Source organism: Fukomys damarensis, unplaced genomic scaffold, assembly GCF_012274545.1.
Source record: "Fukomys damarensis isolate Sample0158 unplaced genomic scaffold, DMR_v1.0_HiC HiC_scaffold_23, whole genome shotgun sequence".
In the NCBI taxonomy this organism is placed as follows: domain Eukaryota; kingdom Metazoa; phylum Chordata; class Mammalia; order Rodentia; family Bathyergidae; genus Fukomys; species Fukomys damarensis.
Window position 1 is genome coordinate 2,009,210 of NW_022900935.1, and position 13,765 is coordinate 2,022,974.

Consider the following 13,765-nt stretch of genomic DNA (forward strand, 5'->3'; position numbering starts at 1 on the left):
GTTTGTTCTTTTCGACAGCTCAGCCAGCGGGGTGGGGACACAGAGTCTGGTCCCTGCTCTGCAGCTGACCCCGTAATCTTCGGCCCTGCGAAGGGGAGCTGTCGGCTTGGCAGGGGCCCACCGCCGATGCAGGTGCAGGCCGAGCCTCCGCCCCTCGGAAGCCCCTCCCCTCCCTCCCCGAGGCGGCGTCCACCCGAACAGCTTGTACCTTCTTTGGGTTGTTCTTCTCTACCACGCCGTCCCGGTCTGCGTCCACATCCAGGGAGATCTCTGGGGACAAGAGACAGAGGTGAGTGGCTGACCCTACCAGACAGGGTGCAGGACGCAGGGGAGACCCGTGGGACACAGGGCTGCAGCTTACCTGTCGTTCAGCTGCTGGAAAAGGAGCATCTTTTGCGAGGTCACCTTCCCCGGCTCCCTGCCTAACCCTAACCTCCACCCTCTTCCCTAGGGACCTCACTGGGATGCTGTGTGCCCGGCAGCTCCCAGCTTCTGCAGTGCTATCCAGTAGTCAGGGTTGCCCTAGTCCTGGGCGGGGGTGAGGCCTGATCCTCACTCCCATCTGGGAGCAGCGAAGTCACATGCCCAAGGTCACACAGGTGGCTTCAGCAGCACCAGGTGCATTACAATCGTCTATTTTGCTTCTATTTTGAAATTGTACCAGCCGGGCATGGTGGTGCACGCCTGTAATCCCAGCAACTGGGGAGGCTGAGGCAGGAGGATCACTGTCAGTTTGAGGCCAGCGTGGGCTACATAGCGAGTTCAAGACCAGCCTGAACTACATGGCAAGACCCTGTCTTAAAAAAAGAAAGTACCAGCACAGGATTTTTCCAGTCTGACCCTGTGTGTGTCTCTGTGTGCATGTGCAAGCCTATGTGTCTGTGTCCGGTGTGCACATGTGTGACTTTCTCTCTTTCTCTCCCCAAACTCCTAGTAGTCCTGCCCCAGCTGTGAGGACTGAGGAATTTCCTCTCGGTGGGAAACAGGATCTCCAACCCCTCTGGATTTGAGTTGCTTCCAATACAGGGCTGCGTCCTTGCCTCAGGTAGGTGGACCAGGGCAACGTCCTTGCTTACGCCTTTTCCCAGGGAGGGAGCACCACCATTCCTGGACCTATCAGGGAGACAGGCTTCGAGGAGACTGTGGGGCAGTGAAAACACAGCACTGGGTTGGACCCCTGGTTCTCTGCTTATGAGCTGTGTGACTTTGGGCAGGTCAGATAAACTCTCTGAGCCCGTTTCCTCACTTACCAATTGTGTGACCCTTTCCAGTTATGGCACTGGGTGAATGGCAGGGCCTGCTTACATTTTTTTTTTTTTTTTTTGGTATCAGGGATTGAACTCAGGATCTTGTGCTTTCGAGGCAGGCGGCAGAACCACTGAACTAAATCCCCAGCCCCCTACCTACATCTAAACCAGGCAATTTTGGTTTCGGGGACTATGATGTTTAGCAGCATCCTGGCCTCAACCCACAAGATGCTATCACACCTCCCAGCTGTGACAACAAACGGCCTCGGGAGACTATGTTGCCCCTTGCAGGCACTGGGGGTGGCACTGGGTGAGACGCGCTGGTCCCAGGCCCTGGAGCTGCCCCCGAGGGCCTGGTCCACTCAGATACAACTTGGAGCGTGGTGGGAGCGGGTGGGAACGAGAGCACCCTGGTCTGGCCCCTTAGCAGGTGGCCCTGTGCCTGGATGGGCTGGGAGGAGGGTCCCGTACAGGACGGGTCCCCACGTCACCCTTCCCGCGCGGCTCAGCCCCTCTCCAGTTCAGGGATCTCATTCAAGTCCTCCCCTTGGCCATAGTCTGATTCCCTCCTAATCCTGACTGGCTTTTGTGGGTGTGGGAGGAGGTGGAGGGTGGGCCAGGAGGCCCTTGAAAGCGGCACCTGCAGGATCCGAGGGTCGCACTCCTCCCTCTGGTGCACGGTCCGCCCAACACCTGGGAGGGCGCGTGTGCTGTGGCCGGCCCGGGCGAGGCACTGGAGCCTGCAGTCCTGGGGGGTACAGATCCTCTCCCCGTGTGCACGGCTCCCCCACCCCCCAGCTGCAGGGCACCGTCCCTTGCACAGACTCCTTTCGGTAGCCCCAGGGGTGGAGTCATCACCCCCTCCCCCGGCAGTGCGATGAGGGTACCGAGGTGCCCGGCAGGAAAGAAGTGACCCCCAAAGTCAGGCTTCCCACTTGGGCCTCCAGGTCACTGTTTTTTCCACCCAGCCACAGACCCAGACTGAGCTCTGACTGGCCCAGCACCTCCACTGCCCCCTCAGCCGCTCCCTGAAGGTCACTGGCAGAGGTGGCCTCATTCCACCCTGGTAGCCCTGTGACTTTTGTCCCTAGACTGCAGGGTGACGGTGAAGCTCTTGCGGGTTGTCCCTTAGAGCAGCGGCCACCGGGGAGGAATGCTGGGGTACTTTCAACTGCTTTGCTGCAGGGGTTTCTTACCATGAAAAATTTTATCCCTGTGACATTTGCATATAGTGCAAAAAAGTCAAATCAAATGCCAAACTTTCTAAAGGAAAGCAGCTGCCCCGTCTAGCTTGTCCTCTTCCCTCCCTGATACTAAATAATATGCTTCTTGCTCTCTCCTGGTTTGACAAACTCAGATGCAGGCCTCACTGCCTTCCTGTTGTGAAATTTGAACGTTTCAAAACCAGGCCTCTTATCGCCTCTTCCCAGCCTCCACAGCCACTGTTTCTCTCTCTGGCCCCACGACCAGTCCCAAGTCAACTGAAATGCCCTCCTCTGCCCTCCACCCCTGCCCAGAGCTCCCCGGAGGCTTCCTCGTGTCTGTCCAGATTCCATTGGGGTGAGGCACAGAAGGACAGCGGGCAGGGCTGGCACGCCTCGCCCAGGGCCCTGTCCTCCTGGGAGGGCTCTGCCGTCCCAGGGGAGGAGGGAGAGGACACCTGTTTCAGGGCCTCTGGGTCCCAGACATTTCCCAGAGGCCCTGGATCCTACCTCAGCTCCCCAGAATAGCTCCGAAGTGTCGGGTGGCGCCTGGGTGTGGGGAGGCGAAGGCGAAATGTCACTAGGATTGGGTTCAAGACAGTCTGCACTGAGAATCAAGACCCCGAGGGCTCAGCAGGCTGCCAGCCCACGGACAGTGGCAGGGTACTGGTCTGCCTGCCCTAGTGAGCTGCTTGGGATGTGGCGGGGAAGATGGGACCCCCTCAAACCCAGACAGTCATGCGGGCTCTGGGAGGGGCACATGGATGAGCTCCCCAGGCAGCGCTAAACTTCCCGAGGCCCGTGTGTGTGTGTGTGTGTGTGTGCGCGCGCACACGCGAAGGGACTGATCCATCGTTCAGCCTCAGCCAGGTGTGTGGGGCCATTCCCCACCTGCCATCTCTGCCACTGTCCTTAGAATAGGAAGCTTTTCAAATTATCCTACTGGGAATCTTCAGTGTTTCCAGGGATTAATTCATTCAAACCCTTCATCGTAGAGCTGGGAAAAGGTGAGGCCTGGGCTACTTTCAAGGTCACACAGCAAGTGCCTGCGGGACTGGGACCAAGAGGTGACCTGACTGGAGGCCAAAGGTGCCATAGGTCTGATCCTAAATCCCCAGAAGTAGGCTGTGGGATAGCTACTTCCTCTTCCCTGGGCTCCCCAGGGAGGAAGGAGAAGACAGCATCCCCTCAGCCTCTGTCCTGGGCCCCGGCCACAGGCCCTCTGCACATGCCACCCACCCGAATCCTCAGAAGCACAGCGCCTGGATTAGAAGTGGAGGCTCAGGAAGGCGATAGAACTTGTACAAAGTCACAGTGCGGCTGGAGAGGCCAGGGTCAGGATTTATTCCTATCTGAAGCCAGGGCTTTTTCTGCTCCGTGCGGGTAGAGCAGAATGTGGCCAGAAGGATTCAGATAAGGATCCCTTGCAGAATTGGTCCCGTCCTCTGGGAACATTTAGAATGTCCCTGCCTCTGAGCGCTGCCTCTGGGTGATCCCCGTGTGGGGGCTCAAGGCATCCCGGGGTAGCCGCCCAGGCGAGCAGAAGACAGGGTGTGGGCAGGGCAGATAGACCAGCGGTTACCAGGGCCACCTGAGAATCACCAGGATCCCTCAGCCCAGGAAGCATAGACTCAGTGGGGTGAGTGATATTTTCTGAATGTAAAGTGACTTTTTTTGGCACCGAGGATCGAATTTAGGACCTTGCACTTGCAAAGCAGGTGGCAGCACCACTGAGCTAAATCCCCAGACTGTGAAAGTGTCTTTTACCCCGAGCGGCTGTCCTGCCTACTTTATAGGTGTTAAAATTATGAAGATAGTTGATGGCAAATTGTTTTAAAGACTTTTTTTTGCCACACATTTAAGTTTTTTCCTCTCTCTTTCCCTCTCCCTGTCTCTCTTTCTCTTTTTGGGGCAGCCGAGGGGAACATTTTCCTGGTCCATAGAAGCTAAGTATCTGCACCCTGTGGCAGTTTAACAAATAAAAGCTTGGCGACAGCAACTCAGAACCTTGTGGACAAAGGTGGTCCTTTGTCTCGGGCACAGGCGGCACTTTTGGAACTGAGCGCCGTCCTACCCTGAGCAGCGTCCCCTGCAAACCACCTCCTGGTCTAAGGCTCCTTGTGCCATCTCTCCTACGCACACCTTGCTTTGAGCACATCCTCCTGGCACAGAGGCGGGATCACCTTTACTTCACGGCCTCTGGCCTCTGCCCTTCCTGCCCGTGTCCTCAGGGGTTCCTGTCTGTGGGGCTGGGTTTCCTCCAGGGTGGTCATTCAAGACAGCGGGGGGCTATGTGTGCACGTGAGGGTCATACACGCGCCAAGCCTCAGGACAACCGGGGGCGTCTAGTTACCACTTCCCAAGGCTTCCTGAGGCCCCCAGGGTCCCCGGCTGTCCGGCAGCCAAGCCTTACTTGGGAAGGAGCTGAGAAGCAGAGAAGCTCTGTTGCTCAGCCTGGCACAGGGTGCAGGAAGGTGGGGGGCCGGCCTAGGGACACCCCAAGAGCCCAGAAAGTGAGACGGAGCCAAATGATTCGGAGGCCACCAGCTGCCCTCTAGGTGTGTAGCCTCAGACAGCTTTCTGTTTGCTTGCTTTGCTTTTCTGAGCCTTGGTTTACTCCTCTGTAAAATGGGATAATAATGGCCTTTACCCTTGGAATCCTTGAGAGAAGAGATTGAAACCACGACTGTAAGGTGTGTGGCATGCTGAGGGTAAATTCTCACTGTTTATCTTTCTCCTCCTCGTTCACACCCATCACGGCCCGGACACAGCTGGGGCGCCGGAAGTGGGAGACAGCGTTGGGATTTCTGAGAAGCCCTTAGCACACGGTCGTGCTCAGTATTCTGTCCCACGCCAGGTGGCAACTCTGTCTGTGTAAGACCACGCCGCCGGGACAGACAAAGTGACTCTGAAGTAAGTGCCCCTGGCTAAATTCTATGATAGGAACAGAAAAGGAAATAACTCCTCAACGGGTTGAGCGATTGAAAGTTCAGAAGGTCACGTCCCGGTTCCCTGCCATGAAGGCCTGGCACCCAGGACAGGGCAGTAGGGTGTGGTACAAGGGCCCAGAATCATCCTGAGTGTTGGACTCAACCTGCCAATGGGCTGTTGCGTGACTTCAGATGAGTTTTCTAACCTCTCTAGGCCTCACCATCCTTGTGGGTCGAACGAAGGGCTTGGACCAGGTGAGCTATGGACCAGGGGTGCATCTCTGTGGACCCAGGACCGGGCTGGAGCAGGGGAGGAGCTGGGACACATCTAGGACCAAGCTGCAGGGGAGAGGCAGGGAGGGACAGGCCTTCAGAGCCAGTGCTGGGGACCTGACGCAGGGCGAGTCCTCTGCCAGGGGTGCGTGAGGTCCCTGCACGGCCGGCGCTACTGTGAGGAGCCTCCAGGGGCCAGGCCTACATCACCGAACTGAGCCTGGGCTGCGGGGGAGGTGGCCAAGCCACAGTGCCGCCAACTCACCGATGGCCGTGAGGAAGAGTCCAGCCTGGTCGATGGGGCCGCTGCCCTCCTCCTCATAGTAGTTGACGGTGACCTTGGGGGCGTGGGGATAGAGAGGAGCAGCGATCAGAGACCCCCCCAGGAGGGCAGGGTAGCCACCCCATCCTCTCCAGACACCCGGACCTCCCCTCCGAAGTTCTCCTGGGTTGTCTCCTGCGGCCGCCTCCCCCGCAGGACTGAGCTGGGCGGCTGTGTGCTGGGAGCCCCCCGTACCCCCAAGCAGCCTTCACTGCCTTCAAGAGGGCTCCGTATCAGTTCAGCCCCACATCCACCTTGTAAGCTAAGCTCTCGGGGCACAGGGCTCAGGATGGCAAGGGGCAGGGGGCAGACAACTCTGGTCTTGGCTTCTCCAGGTGGGCAAATCCCCCCCACCAGGGCTCCATGCCCCGTGCAGACAGTGAGACCCAGGGTGCTGGGTCCCCCAAGAATTCTGTGGCTCTGAGTGTCCCTTCCCATCCCTCAGCTGTCCACACTGTGACCTCTAGGAAGCCATCAGCCCTTAGCCCGGGGCCACTGAGCTCTCTGAAACATGGCTGGTCCGCACTGGGATGTGCTGTAGATACGAATTCAGTTTACGCACAAAAAAGGGGTATAAACTATCTTGTTGTTTTAAAATTTAACATAGGTCAAAATGATAACTTGATGTATGGATTTAAATAGGGTATATTAGGAAAATTAATTTTGCCTCTTTTTGGGAGGTACATGGTACTGAGGGTTGAACACAGGGCCTTTGCACTGAGCTATACTCCAGCCCTTTTTATTTTTTTATTTTGAGATAGGGTCTCACTAAGGCATCAGGTTGCCCAGGCTAGAGTCAAAGTTGTGACCCTCCTGCCTCAGCCTCCAGAAAGCATGCCATCTTGCCTAGCCAATTTCACCTCGTTCTCTTTTGGTGTGGCTGTTAGAAAAGTGGGAAAACATACACAGCTCTCACTTTGGGTCAGGGATGCTCTCCTCTGCCCCTGCCCCAGCGTGGCCCTGGGATCCTGCAGTCCAGGATCAGGACTCCCCTGCTCTGGTACCTTATCGCTGCTGGGCTCGGTGCTGGCCTGGCTCATGGTGAGCCGCAGCGTGGTGCTGGGTGAGAGAGCCCAGCGCTGTTTGCCGTTGGTGGCCACCTCCTCGGCTTCCCCATCACGTACCACCTCCACCAGGACATGCTCTGAGTGCTTCAGACTGAAGGTTCTGGCCCCGGCTGGGGCTGCGCTGTAGGGAGAGAGGACAGAGGGTCAGGGGAGCCCTGGGGCGGGTGGAACGAGGGGCTTCAGGATGAGACTCCTGGAGGGGCAAGAGGGACAAGGCTCCAGGGCCTCCTGGGTCATCTGGTCTTGGGGACAACGGACCCAGACTGGCAGTCACCTGGTGGTAGAGGACACTGGCTCCGTGCACAGATTCCTGGGCCGGGCTCCACCTACTGAGTCAGAGTTTTAGAGCACATGGCCTGGAGACCTGAATCCTTCACTGTTTTTGAGGTGCTAGGGATGGAACCCAGGGCCTCATGCTTGCTAGGCAAGTGCTGTCCCGCTGAGTTACGTGCCAGTCCCATTAAGACCTGAATTCTTTTTTTCCCCCCTTTGGTACCGGGGATTGAACTCAGGACCTTGCACTTGCGAGGCAGGTGGCCGAACCACTGAGCTAAATCCCCAGCACAAGACCCGAATTCTTCATGCAGATCACACCTCATCACAGGTGCCTTCTTCAGTTCGCTTCGGGAATGTGTGGCCCTGCAGGGCTGGATGACTGAGCCTGGGACAGAGGGATAAATTTGCTCCAGCAACAGACAGAACCTTGACTCCCTGTCACCGAGTGTCACCGAGCAAGGGGCTGACTGAGTTCTCACAAGGACACAGCCTGGAGCTCTGGGTGGTGTCTCTGTCACAGAGCCCCCTCTGCCTGCCAGTTGTTTTTGGCCTGTATTCTGCATTCCTTGGGGCTCAGGATAGTTTTCCACTGAGAGGGAAATACTCTGGGAATTCTGAAATGTATGAGACTTTAGGGTGGGAGAATTTGGGGTTCCCATGTGACTGCTGTGGGCTGTCTGTGATCCCCAAATCTACCTGTCGTAGCTTTAGGCCCAGTGTGGTGGGGTTGGGTGATGGGGCTTTCAGAAGGATTCTCAGGTCACAGGAAGTCACCGGCAGGTTCTAACCCAATAGGATTGGCGACCTCATCAGGAGAGAGCCCCACCCCCGGCCACGCACACTGAGGAAAGGCCCTGGTGACAAGGGCCTTGCTCACAGGTGCCCTCTACAGCATGTGCTTCCGGTTTCCAGAACTGTGAGGCAACGAACAGCCTGTGGTGTTTGGTTATGGCCACCTGAGCTGACTAAGATGCTGGCTTAAGAGGAGGTGACAGGAAGGTGGGGAAAGGGGAAGGCACCGAGGGCTGAAGGTCTTGCTGAATTCAGCGTCAGTGTGAGGGTCCCAAAGGACACAGAGGGCTCAGAGGCGTCCAGGCGGGATTCTTGTGGGATTTGCGACTCAGACACAGTCCTGGGGTGGATCTGCCTTTCTCTCTTTCAGAATCTGGACTCTGATGGGCTTCAGAACAACATGGGTGCTGTCTGAACCTTCAGGGAGGGTTCTGAGGGCCGCAGACGTGTGTGGATCCCGTCCCTGGGAGTCTGCCTGATGCGGCTGAGGTGAGGCAGGGGCCACTGGTCATGTGACCGGGACAGGCTGGGTCTGGATTCTGAGTTCGGTCCTGGCGGGGCTGGGGTGGGCCCAGGATCTGCCCTCTCTCCTGTTTCCAGGAACTGTTGGTGCTGCTGGTGGAAGGGCCCACTTGGAGGGCCCCTGGTCTGCAGGTCCATCAGCTCCAGGGGTCAGAGCCCCAGGGGGCCAAGGCTGTAGGTGTCAGGCTCCAGAGGCTGCTGAGCAGTGTCTCTCTGACCCTGGCCACAGTCTGGGGCTGAGGCTGTAGCTCAGAAGCAGATCACTTGTCCACATGCACAAGGCCCTCGGTCCCATCCTTAGCACCACAAGGGACAAATAATGACACATAAACAGCAAACTGCTGCAGGGGCCACTGGCTGAGAGCCTGGTTTTGGGCACCAGAGGGGATAACGAGCAGAGCTCAGCAGCCCATTCCTGGTGTTGGCGGAGGAGCTCAGACAGAAGCTGTCCTTGTCCTGCCACCCCTTCCAAAGTCCTCAGCCCCTCAGAAGACGCTGGGCAGAGCCATGGCCAACTGCCCCAATCACATCGTTAGGAGAGGCAGAGCCAGGCAGAGCCCTGGTCTCGGCTCCGGAGGTGGAAGATCTGGGTCTGAGCCCAGTTTTGCCTCGTCCTGGCTGAGGGGCCTTGAGTCTGGGGTTGGGGGAGGCTCCGGAGAGCACGTGCCTCTCTGCTGGACCCCTGTCCCCTGTAACAGCACTGCTGCCCAACTGAGCTTCTGCACATGGTCCTGGTGCTTTACAAACTCACGCAAGAGGATGCTCCCTCAGGACCTGACGTGGTTCCTGTGCTGATGCTCCTGCCCGCCTTCAGCCACCTGGGCCAGTGAGAAACCCGAGCAGGCCCCAGAGGGCCCAGAGGGTTAGTAGCCGGCCACATCAGAGCCGCGGGGTCCCGCGCCCTCCTCCCGCGCCAACCCTGCTCCGAGCCCAGCCGAGCAGACAGCTATTCTTGGAGCAGCGGCCCTGGCAGAAGCAACAAAGGCGCCATTGTCCCCCAGGATCCTGCTGGCAGCCTCCCTCCCCAGGAAGCTCCTCTCAGACAACCCTGCAGCAATCCGAGAGCTGCTGTGGCCCCTGGGGGCTGGGGGACCCAGAGCACTCTGGGAGGAAGGAGCCGGCTGGAGAGAGGCAGACAGAAGGACAGACTCTGTCCTTGTACCAACACCTGCACTGTGGTCCAGCCCTGGGGCCTGGCCATGGCTCCGTGTGTGCTTTGGGAATAAACGGGTGAGCGAAGCCCTCCCTCTTGGCTTTCCACGTTGTAGTTCTGGAGCGATTTTTAAAGAGATTGGAGCCGGGGATTTAGCTCCGTGGTGCCGCCACCTGCCTCGAAAGCTCAAGGACCTGAGTTCGATCCCCGGTACCTAAATGAATAAATAAGTACATAAATAAGAGAGAGATAGAAATCGGTCAGAAGTCCCTCTTCAGCCTGGCACTCACGGGGTGGCATTTAGCCGGACCGTCTCGCCGCCCTCCTGCCACCCTCTGACGCCTCTGCCTCGTTCCATCTCACTTCTGCTGTCCCTTCCACCTGAGATTCCCTTCCCGGCCTTCACCGCCTTCTCTGCGAACGTCCACTGCTCCCTGAAGACCCAGCTCCGTGGGTGTGTGCCCATGTTTATTTTCCCTGGTGGCAGTAGGCTCCTTGAAACGAGGGCACAGGTATCTTCCTTGTTTTATCATTGGATCTGAGCCAGCACAGGCACGCAGCGAGCACAAGCCTTGCGGGAGGAAGGCTCGGAGAGGAGGGCTCTGCTTGCTCACACGGCCGCTCACCCGTTCCCCACTCCTTTACAGACCACTTACAGCACGCCGGGCACCATTCTGTGTGGCAGGGGTAGACGGGGAAGAGACAGCCCATTCCCGGGCCCACAGAGTTCATAGTATAGGGAGGGAGAAAGACTTTCAGTAAGTGACACAATGGCTTGTGTGATTATGGGTGACACAATGGCTTGTGTGATTATGGGCCGAAGGACACAGTCTTTCAGGGACGGCCATCTGAGTTGGGCCGAAGCATTAAACAGTTCAGGTGGACGGGGCAGTGGGGATAAGGGGCGGCGATGAGGGATGAGTATGATTAAGAGACGCGCATGCGTGAAGGTGCCTCAGGGAACCTCAATTTCAGAAAATTCATACGCACTGATAAAGATGTGTCTATGGAAAAAGAGTTAATGAAACCGGAAGACCTTGCTTTAAATGTACATATGAGGCTAGGAAAAGACAGGTCACTGGGTCCAGGCCTGTATTTCGGACTCAAGTCTGGGCGGAGCCTAGGAAACCCCATTTCGAACAGAGGTTCTAAAAGGTTCGCCATCACTGGAGCAGAGGGACCAGTGCAGGAGCCCAGGGAGGTGGCGGTGGTGGCAGCTTGGGACTGGATGGTGGCCAGGGAAATGGAAGAGGCCGGGAGGCCAGTGTCAAGCCAAGGACACCTGCGGAGCTGCCGTCCCCTCTGGTTTTCGTCCCATTCAGTGGGGAAGGTTGCTGGCTTGGCCCTGCAGGGCTGGGCGGCCCGACACACCTGCTCCCAGCTGGCACGGGCTCTCCGCGGCCCCACCTGGCCGCACCTCGTTAACACTGGCGGGGCTCACCCTCGGGGTGAGCCGGCTCCTGGCAGCCTGGACACAACGGCCTCGCCTCAGGGCTTTGGAGGAGTTGGCAGGGGGAGTTGTGGGCGCCAGCCTGGCACACGACCCACAGCGAGCACTCTGGAGGGCAGAGGAAAGAGGGAGCTGCGGCCTGGGCCGGGAGGGTCACGGTCCAGGCCTCACATCGGGTGCTCGGTACAGTGGTGGGTGCAGCCCTGAGCGCGGGCAGCCTGGACAGGGTTCGGAGAGGCACACCCTGTGTCTGTCCACTGCCAGCCTCCTCCTGCACCGGTAGCCATGGTGGCCTCTCACCAGGCCCTGGTGCTCCAGCTGCCTGGGCCTCACCTTAGGAATATGGCAACCTAGTTTTTTATGGTTATTCCCTTCCTCGGGAGCCTTCAGTGACTCCCTACTACCTACAGAACAAAGTCCAGCACCTGAGCTGAGCCTTCAAAGCCTTGGCTGAGCTCTCTGACCTCAAGCCTTCCTCTCCAGGCCACCAAAGCACTGCTCTTTCTGCCTCAGTGGCCACCTCTGCAGGAAGTCTTCCGGATCCCACCAGCCAGAACGCAACCCTCTCTCCCTCTGCTGCTGCCTCAAACAGCACTTAACAAACCACCTAAGCACCCTTTTCAGGTGTGTTATGGGCTTGTCCTAATTTGCTTTACTAATATAAGTCCACTTCCCATACTATCTTTGCTACTTACTAAGTGGGAGGGTTACCAAGCCCATGCCGATGCCCCCACGTTACAGGCGCGCACACCGAGGCCCGCAGAGGGCCAGAGCCAGCTCCGAGTCTCAGGGACAGTGTGAGGTGGACTCGAGCTCCCCGAGGTGCAGGCCTGGCTGCTCCTTCCCTGGGGAGAAGCCACAGGTGAGAGTCTTCCCTGCGGTCCTCCAGGCAGGGGCTCCTGGCTCTGGAGAGCAGCAAAAGAGAGGCCTCTACTTGTGTCACAGATGGGAGTCACAGTGCAGAGTCCTGGCCGGCTGTCCCGGGCCCTTGGGTGAATGTCCGAGGTCAGTGGAGTGGGTGGACAGGGCCCTTAGGTGCAGGGTCTGGCATGTGGGCAGGAGCACGGCTTCCCCTGATGACTGCCAGGCACGCAGGCCAGCGGGGGCGGGCAGAGGGTGAGCCCCTGCCACGGTGCCCCTGCCCTGACTCAGGGATCCCGGCCGTGCCAGGGAGTGGGGGTTGGGCGCGCAGGGTGCCAGGTCCGCTGCAGCTGAAACCGGAGCCTGGGCAGCTCCCGGCAGGGCCTCCTCTCAGGGTTGAGGACTCTGGCGCTGTTCTAATTTATGGGGCCGCCTGACTTGGGCCGAATTCCCCGCTCCGACATTCTTTCTCAGGGCCAAGCCTGCGGGCCAAGCTCGGCCCCACGCCCTTGACCTTCCAGGGCCCCGTCCAGCGGTGTCCACCCCTGAGGCTGGGCGTGTGGAACGTGGCTCCGGGCCAGGCTGGGCCACATCCATTTATCCATTCGCTCAACCCGAAGGCTCCACAGGCTTGGGGCCTGCACATGTGGGGAGGCGAGAGGGCCTGACATGCAGCCCCCAGCAAGGGCGGGACAGGGCGCTGCCCACCCCTCACCAGCTGTGCCATCTCAGACCAACACTGCTGTCTTCCCCTCCCCAACAGGCTGGTGGCAATAATAGCACAGCATCATGACACTGTTGTGAGGTTTAGATGCTGGTAAATTGTAAGTATGTGTGAGGAGAGCATGCAGAATTAGAAAGGCTGCCAGGTACCTGAGAAATACTTAATACATGTTAGCTGGTAACATTCGATGAATAATAAGGAAAAAGAAGAGGGTACGGAGATAGAGTGCCCAGGGCTCAGAGGGGGGCATGCAGGCATGTGGGCAGACAAAGAAGACTGCCTGGGCAAAGTGACATTTGAACTGAGTCTTGACTGATGTGAGCCAGGTGTGGGGAATAACAGGTGCAAAGGCCCTGGGGTGGGGAACGAGCTTGGTGCATTCAAGAGCTAACACCAGAATGGAGTGTGGGGAGCAAAATCTAGCAGATGGGACTGATGTGGTGTGGGGAGAGGAGCCTGTGGTACCTCGGGGCCCCACTGCTGCGAACTGGACTCAGACCCTCCTGGCCTCGGTCCTAATGACACTTTAAAAAAAAAAAAAACCCAAAAACAGATAAATCCCCAGCACTCACACCAACCAAGAGACAGAGAAAACCTGGGAGAGAGTGGAGAAGAATCTGAATTCTCTATGCTCTTCCCTAATGAGGGTGCATGTCTGCATTTGCTTCCATTTTCCCAGTGCTTTCCTGAGCCCGAGTCTAAGAACCCTGCCCCGTCCCCTTCCCGGTCTTCTGCCGGAGAGTTGCTGGGCCAGGCCCAACAGAGAAAGCAGCCAGTCATCCTCGCCTTGGGGAACGCCGGGGAAGGGCAAAGGAACCACCCCCACCTGCCGCCCACTGTCACCCTAGGGGAGTAGCCAGCTAAAGGGACGACAGGGAGAGTTTGTGTGCAGGGTGCCGCACGCCAGACCTAGGACGGACACCCTGGGAATGCAGAAGGGAGTACT

General features: G+C 58.1%; 1 protein-coding gene and 1 long non-coding RNA gene across 2 annotated transcripts in view; one reads left to right on the top strand and one right to left on the bottom strand.

Annotated features, from left to right (window-relative positions):
* Nucleotides 1-13,765, bottom strand: part of Padi2 (peptidyl arginine deiminase 2) — a 39,040-nt gene that overhangs the window by 22,454 nt on the left and 2,821 nt on the right. Inside the window, exons 2-4 of the mRNA XM_010614186.2 lie at nucleotides 6,979-7,162; nucleotides 5,918-5,990; nucleotides 209-270 (exon numbers count right to left, since the gene is read on the bottom strand). Of these exons, the coding sequence (XP_010612488.1) occupies nucleotides 209-270; nucleotides 5,918-5,990; nucleotides 6,979-7,162 (319 nt within the window). The remainder of the gene's footprint in view (nucleotides 1-208; nucleotides 271-5,917; nucleotides 5,991-6,978; nucleotides 7,163-13,765) is intronic.
* LOC104855359 lies at nucleotides 211-5,278 on the top strand. The gene is made up of 3 exons (XR_778380.2): nucleotides 211-289; nucleotides 935-1,045; nucleotides 5,221-5,278. It is a non-coding gene; the product is annotated as an uncharacterized LOC104855359 (long non-coding RNA).